The sequence below is a fragment of the Amphiura filiformis genome, chromosome 1 (genome assembly GCF_039555335.1).
Source record: "Amphiura filiformis chromosome 1, Afil_fr2py, whole genome shotgun sequence".
Classification (NCBI taxonomy): Eukaryota; Metazoa; Echinodermata; class Ophiuroidea; order Amphilepidida; family Amphiuridae; genus Amphiura; species Amphiura filiformis.
The window spans coordinates 71,176,923-71,188,033 of record NC_092628.1 but is presented as its reverse complement, the minus strand read 5'-3'; the positions used below and the strand labels follow the sequence as shown (position 1 = coordinate 71,188,033).

At 38.4% G+C, this 11,111-nt stretch overlaps 2 protein-coding genes across 3 annotated transcripts; both read right to left on the bottom strand.

Annotated features, from left to right (window-relative positions):
• Positions 1–213: 213 nt before the first annotated feature.
• On the bottom strand, positions 214–2,863 carry LOC140152490 (uncharacterized). Its single transcript, XM_072174825.1, has 3 exons — positions 2,605–2,863; positions 2,168–2,231; positions 214–705 (listed from the first exon to the last, which is right to left on the bottom strand). The coding sequence occupies exons 1-3, from the start codon at positions 2,810–2,812 to the stop codon at positions 663–665; spliced, it is 315 nt and encodes a 104-aa protein (XP_072030926.1). The 5' UTR covers positions 2,813–2,863; the 3' UTR covers positions 214–662.
• Positions 2,864–3,588: 725 nt separating this feature from the next.
• LOC140152468 (uncharacterized) lies at positions 3,589–9,432 on the bottom strand. 2 transcript variants are annotated; one of them, XM_072174792.1, is made up of 2 exons: positions 8,834–9,432; positions 3,589–5,973 (listed from the first exon to the last, which is right to left on the bottom strand). In XM_072174792.1, exons 1-2 carry the CDS (start codon positions 9,380–9,382, stop codon positions 4,333–4,335), a joined length of 2,190 nt encoding a protein of 729 aa, XP_072030893.1. In that variant the 5' UTR covers positions 9,383–9,432; the 3' UTR covers positions 3,589–4,332. The 2 variants fall into 2 exon arrangements, with proteins under 2 accessions (XP_072030893.1, XP_072030900.1); XM_072174799.1 differs by having other exon boundaries at positions 3,589–5,970.
• Between the last annotated feature and the right edge of the window lie 1,679 nt (positions 9,433–11,111).

Genomic DNA, 11,111 nt, shown 5'->3' with positions numbered 1-11,111 from the left:
TAACAGTGAAGAGGTACTTTTTAGACCTGTCCAGAGTCCTTTCCTCCATCATTGTCCATACTGCGGTATGTCATTTTGCTTGTATGGTATAATCAGTGTTGATGTAAAGTTTTTGTTTTTAATTCAAATTAATGTATTGTGTTTTTATATGGAAATAAAAATAAATTGAAATCAACACAAGGTTTCCTGTGTATATACGATGTAACTATAGCAACTGCAATATATGATGGATAAAACCGCAAGGGAGACATAATCATCAGTCTGGTCTACTAGACGTTTATGACGGGTCCGCGCGGGTATCCGTCAACATAAAATTTAGAGGACGTCAAACAAAGGTCTATAGTGCAAGACGGAAACGGATTACGTCAGGGAGCGACGTAAGTCGCGACGGTATATCGTTCATTCGATGCTCAGATCGACATCAAACTGTCAATTTAGTCGGAACTTCGGAAGAAACAAATTTAAAGGGCTACCATCAAATTCAGTGTTGACGCAATTATTATGTAGTTAAACGTGAGAAATACCCTCCAAATTTAGCCACGAATGTATTTACGTCGCGGACCAGAATGTGCACGTGTCCCTTCATTTATATGTGTGATGGAGTCTGAAATGTAAGACGTGGGCTTTCCTTAAGTCGACCTAGGACCCCGCCTAGAAGATCCTTAGTTGGGTTGTCTCGCATCTTCTGTCCCTGGTTCATATAAACTGTATAATAATGAAATATATAATTATTGTTAAATAGTATCTGCCTTAAACGTTACAAACGTAAAAGAATCGACACGACAAAGTTGAAAAATAGTTTTCTTTGTGTCTTCATCCTTTTTTAATCTTGATCCCTTTTTTGAAACTTTAATTCGCGTCATTTAATTTCGCTTCGATGGTTTTCTACGAATAGAAGCCTATAACTAAATTTCTTCACTAAATATTGGCAATGTGTACTCTATAAAAATGCTTGCGTTGATAATGCCCTGTTTTTCTTAATGTTAGCTTTCCGTACTGGAAACAAGATTTGAAAAAAAGGGTGCAGACACAATCATACTGATATGATGGCAATGGTGTGACCAGGGGCGTAGTTGGGTGTCCAAACGCCCTTTTGGGCAACCCTCCCCTTGCACTTAAAGGAGGGGAGGGGGGAGGAGCACATTTATGATAAAACAAAATGTGATTTCTTATATTGTCAGTTACAACAAAAGTGGAAAATATAACACAAAATGCCATTTTTGTATTTGCTAAAACCTCACAACTCCCGGGCATTGCCCCTCGACCCACCAGGGGCCCTGGTCGCATGGGCGTCAATCCCAGGGGGAGGGAGACGTGTCCCCTCCACTTTTTTGGGGCAGGGGGGACGTGTCCCCTCCAATTTTCGGCAAAATGACCAATTTTTTGTTCTTTTCAGCCACTTTTTATACCATTTTGGCCGGTTGTCCCCCCCCCCCCACACACACACCCCCACTTACCAATACCCCTACATGCACACATCACACCTACACACCCCCACACATTTCAAGCCGGCGGATTGGCGCTAATGCCTGGTCGCAATTAGCAGGTACGTATATAGGGACCGCCGGATCGTCCCCTTGGGGGAAAACAAAAAGAAAGGGGACAAAAAAGAGAAAGGACAGAAAGATGGAGTGAAGTAGATTACAAAAAGGGAGAGAAAGGGTAAAATTAGATGTAATGATTGAGTAGGTCCATGCTTAAAATGTCGGGCTATAATTCGCCAGCGATGTATTACGTGTAATTTCGATTATCACTATGTCAACTGGATCACGCTTTTGAGTTCTGCACCACGATCGAAATGATCGCAACACACAGTCTATGGCATGTACTACCAAGGAGATGTGTAACCACTTCGCTGGCGAATCGAAAATCCAGTTCATGAAATTAATAATACGGTCGAAAATAAAAACGTAGTCAATAATAGTGTAAAACTGTTGCACCGAATGGCTTCAATTGGGCATTCCTTTTCACATACAAAATCCAACGTACCAAGTCAGTGCTCTATAAACCAGGGATAACTGATCAAAGAACTAAGGGCGTCGTAGAAATTGGTTTTAAGTGCCGTGACCCATTGGTGTTTCCTATCAAATTGCCTCCAATTTTTACCTCAAATGGACATATAATTAATGAACAACCAAACGAAATCAAGAAACAAAACGTATCGTACCTTCTGAGTAGATCAAAGGTTCTTTTCCCGTATCTTGTCGGGTCCGTCATTGGGCGCCTGTTACCTGAAACATCAAAATGTTTAGTTTAACAAAAATACAACAATAAACACACGAACATACCATCTGTGAGGTAACGAATTATTTTCATTAAAGTGCTTATAGTTTTACTTCAAGGACTGTTAAATTTCAAAAATTTCAATTTTTAATCATTTGCCATCAAATGTATTATATCACAAATTTAAAAAAAAATCAAAATAAGTTCCACAGTTTCATTCCTCGTATTCAAAATGCAATTCCATAAGGCACATGTCCGATGTCCCACCATAATGCTCATTCATACCCTTCTGAAAAAGCTCTTTCAAATATAGGATGTCCCAAAAGTTGCGTCTACACAGTGCAAAGTTTCAACACTCATAACTCTTAATCAAACTCTTACCTTCATCAGGATTTACCTCCGAATATGAGTCGCAAGCTCGTCGTACATACGCAGGTAATACGTGAATCATTTGGCCACTACATAGTCGATCTAGGTCTAAATTTACTTCTTGGTTGACGCTGCAGCATCCAGTAGGCCAAACTACAAAATATACTGCCACTATCAAGACAACCTTCATCAGCAGCCTATTTGTAATATTATAACTCATTGTTGTTTTTTTAGACTCAACGACAACGTAACATCAGTAAGCAACTGATTTGTATTACTGCAGCAAGTAATCTGAACATGAATAGTAGATATCGCATTTTTTGTATTAATTTTATTTTTATGCGTAGGCGGTAGTAAGTTTTCAGGTGTTAGTAAGTTTTATGCGTATAGGCGCGGTGGTAAATTTTGTGCTAGGCTTGTCTTGCATCTTGCTTGCTACTACAACTACAAGCTACTACAAAGTGTCTCAAAATCATGTCGATTGCAGCGACTTAGGCCTATATCCAGCCCGGGGGTGGTGGCGCACAGTGTCATCGCCCCGATATCTTCATGGCAGAAATCGCCAATGGTATCATGAAGCCACCGCCACACATGGCCATTTTGTTCCGACCTGTTTAATAGTATTATGACGTTAAACGCCAAAAGAGGAAACCGAGATCTAACACAAAATAACTAGCTGAAACCAATAATTTAATTTCTTTGCAATATATTTAATTCTTATTTCAAGTTACTACAAATCAAATTGATTCTGAATAAAATGTACTCACTAAATAAAGACGTGATGTCGACCAGCCAGCTCGCAATCAACTGACTCAACAAGGGCGGGGCAGTCTTTGCCAAGCTGGCTTAGTCGTCAATGCGCCGACTCATAAATAGTTAAAAAGGTTAGGTTAACGAGGTCATGGTGTCTCCATCCGATTATAATGAAATCGGGAACGGGGCTCCATAACATCCGCCTCCCTTTTTTGAATCGTCTCATACGATTTGATTTTTTAAATTAATCAACACATTATTTTACACTACACTTACTTTTTAATTGACATCATTTATGAAACTTACTTAATTTAATAATTCCTATTGAGTTTGAATTGCCAAGACCTTATATTCCTACCAGCGGTACTCTTGCTTCCGGAGTACGGGCCTCTAGTAATTTTGATAACAAAATGCGCGCAACCAGAGTCGCCGTTCTCCTTCCACAGAGTCATTTAACTAAGAAGCATATGCATCCCGCGCGGATATGCATACTCCGCTAATCGAACAAGTAGCTGTCGTCAAGTCCAGTAAGATGAAAGAACTAGAAGATCCTAAGGTCATGGGGAGGGTACCCTCTGAATTCCATTCTGTATAAAACTCAATAAAGAACAAAACAAACAATTGATTAGCAAGCTTGCAATAACATGATTTACAATACATAATACAATATAACATACATTTCAGAAACATACATTTTCTTGAGTCAAATATTTTCTTGATCTCATAATTTGTTTCTCCATTACTTTTATCTTCATAATGTCAACTTATTCTGAAATACTGACATAATTCAATCAACTTATCTGCGTATTTTGCCAATTTTATACTGAAAGTTGACATCACAAATTATTCTTAAATGTTCACACAAAATGCCTGAATAACATGTCCGATTCCGGTACCTCTTGCAGGCAATCATTTCATTTCATTAAATTTTCACGACATTACCAATAAATATATACACACAATAAACATATTTTGGCATTTTTTAAATTATTTCACTTTTCCTGCTATCCTGACAGGATTTGTCTTCAAAAAGTCCAGAGTGGCATCAGTAAGATGGTCTTCAGGTTCCCATGAATTAGACTTGCTTGAAAAGTTCTGCCACTTAATCAGGTAATGCAGTTTACCGTTGACGAATTTTCCTCTGATGACTTTTTCTACTGCATACAGTTTGTCAGTTTGTTTCTTATGTGCAGGTAATCCCGGCACAGGTAAAATAACTGAATCTTTGACAGTTTGTTTAGCCAGTAAGGGCTCAAATGAGTCTTTTGGAAGATCTGTGTCATCCAATACTGCTACAGGTGCTTGAGCTTGAAGGTCTACAGGAAGTTCATTATTTGCAGGGCGAACATACCGGTTATATGCAAATTTCATTCTATTTGCATGTATAGGCGCCTTCAAGAGTTTATTGTTCTCAAGATTTCTAACCATGAAATTCACCGGACTTGATTGTTTTATAATCAAGTATGGGCCGCACCAATGTTTGCACAGTTTCTTGGACAATCCTGGTTGTGTTACTGGGAAATATATGAATACACTGTCTCCTACCTGATATTGGACATCAGTGGCGTGTTGATCATACCGCTTTTTCATGGTCTGTTGATTTTGCTGTAGATGATGCTTGGAGATTTCCCTAGTCGTTTCCAGCTGAGTTACCAGTTGCTTGATGTGTTCTCTCACGGTTCTATCTGTTAAACGTTCTGGCTCCAGTAAGGCAACATCCATTGGTAAGATTGCTTCTCTTCCGTAGAGTAAGAAAAACGGGCTGAATCCTACGCTGTTGTCAGTAGAACTGGTTCTGTACGCAAACTGGATTGATGGCAGGTAGTCATCCCAATCTGTTTGAAACTTATTGACATAATGAGAAATAGTGTCTAGTATAACAGCATTAAAACGTTCTTGTACTGCGTTACACTGAGGATGATATGAACTGGTGTTGAGTTTATTTGTTGTCATGATACGACAAACTTCGAGCATCAGCTTTGACAGGAAATTTGTGCCTCTGTCACTTAGAAGAAACCTTGGACAACCATGATTACATATCACCTCTTTGTAAAAACAGTGAGCTACAGTACTAGCATCCATATTTTTTATTGGGACCAAAATTGGCCACCTTGTGCAGTGATCCGTGAAACACAAGACGTATCTACTGCCTGAAGTAGATATAGGAAGTGGACCTAAAATATCGACACTTACTCTCTCAAATGGTCCAGGAACTTCCATGGTCATTAACGGAGCAATTACTTTATGCTTAGGTGTTTTTCTACTAGCACATGAAACGCATGATCTAATCCAATTATCAATATCTTTGTACATACCTCTCCAAAAATATCTTTTTCGAATACTGGCATAAGTTTTGTGAAATCCAAAATGAGCAGCAAGGGCTTGATCATGATGAGCATTCAAAATTGTATCAATGTAACTATACGGTACATACAATTGTACAGTGGTCCTTTCAGGAAAATGACGTTTTGCTGGAGTGGACCAGATATGAAATAACCCACCTTCATGTAAGAAATAATGTTCAGACTCTAGCAGTATATTACGAGCTTCTTTGTTGTCATCTGGGAGATCGCCTATCTCAAGGTATCTGATCATCTTGGCTGCAAAGGAGTCTTTTCTTTGTTCCTGCTTAAAATCAGACAAATTAACACTATCATGAATGTGGGGTATATAAGTTTCAAACTTGTCCTCATTTCTGTCACTTAACCTTTTACCTTGTTGAAACCTAAGATTACGAATTGTACTGACATTTGGTTTTGTATGGCAAGGAAAAATATCATCATCTAGTGAACCAAACCCAAATGGAATCCAATCCTTACTTTGACCTGACTTGACATCTACTTTGCTATGATTACTTGGCAATTCAATAGGAATTTGGCTAGAACTTAATGATACATTTTGATGTATTCTACTTAAAGCATCGGCATTTTGAATAGTACTACCTGGCCTATGAATTATTTCAAAGTCATACGATTGCAGTAGCAAAGCCCAACGTGCTAACCGACCTGTGACAGGTTTTCTTCCAAATATCCAACACAAAGCTTGATGATCCGTGACAATTTTGAACTTTGGACCATGCAGAAGGTAAGAAGAGTACTTTTAACACCTTCAACGACCGCTAATGCTTCTAATTCCGTGATGGAATAATTTTTTCAGCACTAGTTAAGGATCTTCCACCATAAGCTATAACTTTCTCACTACCATCTTGAACTTGGGAAAGAATGAATGCTAAGCCTGTAATACTCGCATCCGTTTGGAGGATAAATTGAGAATCATCAAACCTAGGATAAACCAGGATGGGCGGTTCAAGGAGTTTCTGTTTGAGTGTTTCAAACGCGTTTTGACACTCACATGACCAAACAAATGGAACATCTTTCTTTGTTAGACAGATCAGTGGATATGCAATTTGACTAAATTTTGGAACAAAACGTCTATAATATCCTGTAAAACCGAGAAACGATTTAACCTCTGAGACTTTCTTTGGAACAGGATATTTCTGAACTATTTTGGTCTTTTCTGGATCTGTGGATACGCCTTCTTGTGATATAATGTGGCCAAGATACCGAACTTTGTTATGACCAAAACTACACTTTTTTGGCTTAAGTTTTAGTCCAGCTGTTCTAAAACGATCTAAAACTTGAGACAAATGACTGAGATGTTCCTCAAAAGACTTTGAAAAGATGATGACGTCATCTAGATATATTAAGGCAATTTTCCACTAGGCCTCTAAGAATTTCCTGCATTGTGCGCTGAAACGTGCTTGGCGCATTTTGGAGGCCGAATGGCATGACATTAAATTCATATAGACCGTCCTGAGTTATGAAAGCAGTCTTACATTTGCTACTTTCCTCTAGGCCTATCTGCCAATACCCTGATGCCATATCTAAAGTTGAGAAAAATGCTGGATTTGTAGCACCTAAACTGTCTAACGAGTCCAGAATGTTCGGAATAAGAGAATTGGTACTAAAAGAACACAGATTCAAGGGCCTGAAATCCAAACAAAATCTCAAGTCTTTTGAGTCTTTCTTTTTAATTAAGACTACATTGCTAGACCAACATGAAGTAGAAGGAGATATGACGCCGTCTTTTAACATTTGATCAACTTGCTCTCTAATAACTTTCTGTAAGTGAGGAGGATGTCTGTATGGACGAGCCCTCACAGGAGGATGATCACCAGTGTTGATGACATGCTTAATTTTGGAATAATGACCCAAAGGACTACCTGAAGTTTGAAACACATCAACATAATCAGCCAACAATGATTGAAGTTCATGTTGCTGAGACGAAGTCAAGTTGTCATTTGCTAAATCAACTTGACTAAGAACTTCATCAATTTTAGATTGCGCATCTGATTTCTCTTGCACAATTTCAGGTTTAACTTCTGAAGACATCACAACGGGATCATCCTCAATAGCAGAAAAAAAATGGACTTCGCTATCGTTTACTACAGAAAATGTTTCCAACTTAGTCCGAGGGTAAATAACAGCAGTACTGTTTGAAGGATTTAACAACAGCACTGGCACCTCAGAATAATTACCATGCGATTTTGCTCTACACACAGTATGGGCTAATTGTAAACCCAAATTGTTTAACGCTCTACCAGGAGTACAAACTCCTGAAGTTCCACCAAACACTTGGTTTTTTATTCTTGCGGAAAACACAGATTGAGAACGTGGTGGAATTTCAATACGCGAAGAAGTTCTGAGGTGAACTTTAGAATTTAGTCTGAGTGTTTTAGACTTAAAATTCAAATTTGCATCCTGAGAATTCAGAAATTTTGCACCAAGTATGAGCTCACGGTCCAAATTGGAAGTAATATGCATAGGAACCGAAAATTTTGTGCCAGAAATTATCAAAGGAATGTACGCAAGACCTACTATATTCAAACAAGAACCATTTGCTGTAACTGCACGACTATAACGAGGATTGAATACGCGCAAGCTTTTGCATACAGAAGAGTTTTGATAGCAAGTTTCATTGATCAAATTAATGTCTGCGCCAGTATCAATTAAACATGACATTTGGTCACATCCCAAATTGACTTTAATACAACAATTGTGAAAGGAAGTGTCAATATAAGCTGTGTCCCTTCACCTACATTCTGAGATTTGACACCAGAATTACTATCTACAGATGATGCATGATAGGAAGTAGGCGGGGTTGTCAGTTTAAAGGATAACCTTCGACGTGAAATTTTGAATAACAATCGAACTTTTTGTGTCCAAGTTTTCCACAACGAAAGCACGTGCATGGGTCTATTGAAACTTGGTCTCCTTTGGTCATGTTGGGATTTTGACCTATTGTTAGATTGATGATTCCCTCTAAATGACCCATATTGTTTGAATGAGGGTCTATTGGAGCTTGGCTTAGGCCTGGACGCTATTTCATGAACTTGCACTTTGATTTGCTCCACTTGTTCTGATAATTTTTCAATAGCGGATACTGATGCAATTTTCTGATCCTGCATAGCATTGGGATTTTCACTTACCAAGTTCACTGATGGGGTGGATGGAAGATTCGTAACTGTCTGGGCAAGGCGTGCAAAATGCACTGCTTTGTCTATAGATTCAGGTTCCTTTGAAATAACAAAAGCACGTAAGTTAGGTTTTAAACCACATATGAAATGAGTCAACTTTTCTTGTTCAGATTTACCTAGTCTGTAACAAAGCGTCAAGATATCTGAGAAATAGTCATCCAGAGACTCAGCCTCGGTTTGAATACGGCTTGATAATTTCGATTCGTTAACCCATTTCATGTCATTACCCTGAAAATGCTCAATTAATGCTGCCTTTAAATGCTCATATGTGTCTTTCTGACCGTCTGGCAGAGTTGAAACCCAAATTGATGCATTTCCTTTTAATCTAAGATTAAGGGCCAAGTGTTTCTTTGCATCTGCGAAATCACGCAACTGAGAATTTAATTCAAATCGTGCCAAAAACAATTCTAAATTCTCTTCTGGTTTGCCAGAATACGATTCTTTAAAATGCCCTTCATATTTAGACATGGTGACTATCGGTGGTGACTCTTGTTCTGGCATTGGTTCAACAAGCGTAGCGTTATCCAAAATATCTGAACAAAAGACTGGGAAAGCGGCTAAAATAGCTATGAATACACTGCAATGAATTATTATTTCCATCTATATTTCATTTACGTGTGGCAACAGACGATGGAAATAATTATAACCAACATTCTTGTGGGCTATACTCATACCCAGTATAATAATTTCGATAAACAAGGCCTACAAGATAATGCCACGCCCGTATAACACAATATTTAAAATAAATAAAATTACATACCCAAATATGCCGAAATATGCTGAGTAGACTGCGAGCTGGCCGGTACTACACGACAAACATAGCCCATATTAATAATACCTTCCATGATAATACTTCCAAGCAATGAATGAATAGTGCAGTTAACTGAATTGAATAATAATACTGAATGGATAGTACACGGAACAAAGCTCACTGCAAAAACGCGCGAAATTTAAACAAGCGGACAGGTGGTACTGTCGATTAACAGCAACGACATCACTTGCATTACATTCCAGGTGTTAAATCTACATCATATGCAAAATTTGAGGAAATTCGCACGAGTCCGTTTTATTTTAGGGCCATTTGTCTATAACTGGTCTTTACATGTAGCCCTATGGAGAGAGTGCCCGTTGAGGGCGCTATAACCTCCTTTTTAGGAGTAAAAATGTGATTTAAAAAAAACGGACTCGTGCGAATTTTCTGAAATTTTCAGAGTATGTAGTATGAACATGTAGAAATATAATCAAGTAGTTGCCCTACCTGCTCTCCTCCGAAAAAATAAAAAGTCCTATACCTCAATGATAATGAAACCTAGGTGATATATAACTCCACCAATTTATTATGACGTTAAACGCCAAAAGAGGAAACCGAGATCTAACACAAAATAACTAGCTGAAACCAATAATTTAATTTCTTTGCAATATATTTAATTCTTATTTCAAGTTACTACAAATCAAATTGATTCTGAATAAAATGTACTCACTAAATAAAGACGTGCATGTCGACCAGCCAGCTCGCAATCAACTGACTCAACAAGGGCGGGGCAGTGTTTGCCAAGCTGGCTTAGTCGTCAATGCGCCGACTCATAAATAGTTAAAAAGGTTAGGTTAACGAGGTCATGGTGTCTCCATCCGATTATAATGAAATCGGGAACGGGGCTCCATAACAATAGTTTTGAGACGCATAATGGGCCGAAGGACATCTGACTAAGGCTACTGACAATTGCCCGTTGACTGACCTCGCTGTGTGTGTGAGTCGAGCATGGTACGCCATAGGTCATATGCTTTTAGACTACCCACGATTGGCCTATACACTGCGCTATATAATTCGGCACATATTAAATCAGAATTTTTATCAGTTTTTGAGTTCAAGACGCAAGCTTCTTTCTCAAGACGCAAGCTAACGACTATCATATCTGTTCAACACATATATTTAAGTGCAAGGAACCACATCTGGTTTCTTTAGACGAAATCATTTACGGGAAATATTCATCATTTTCTACCCCGGTATCCAAAGATTTTCGTCTGAATATCAAAATCGTGCATAGCACATTCACGTGTATCGATCCCGGGTATTGGTTTTTATTAGCCAGGCGATGTCGGTGTGTGGCGTTAGCTCAAGACATGAGAATAAGCCGAATCTGACATTTCCACAAATTTTTATAAGCGTCTGTATTCTTTTAACAGTAGTTATAAACTACTGTATGTTCTTAGATTAAAAACTTCGTTCTTA

What these genes read in the sequence shown, in the direction of transcription:
- LOC140152468 (XM_072174792.1), bottom strand. Translation starts at nt 9,382, where the DNA reads ATGCCAGAACAAGAGTCACCACCGATAGTCACCATGTCTAAATATGAA. An exon ending in CCACCCCATCAGTGAACTTG is followed by an intron (nt 5,974 to 8,833) that starts GTAAGTGAAAAT and finishes TCTGATTTTAAG; the next exon opens with CAGGAACAAAGAAAAGACTC.
- LOC140152490 (XM_072174825.1), bottom strand. Translation starts at nt 2,812, where the DNA reads ATGAGTTATAATATTACAAATAGGCTGCTGATGAAGGTTGTCTTGATA. An exon ending in GGAGGTAAATCCTGATGAAG is followed by an intron (nt 2,232 to 2,604) that starts GTAAGAGTTTGA and finishes TTGATGTTTCAG; the next exon opens with GTAACAGGCGCCCAATGACG. An exon ending in ACCTTTGATCTACTCAGAAG is followed by an intron (nt 706 to 2,167) that starts GTACGATACGTT and finishes ATTATTATACAG; the next exon opens with TTTATATGAACCAGGGACAG.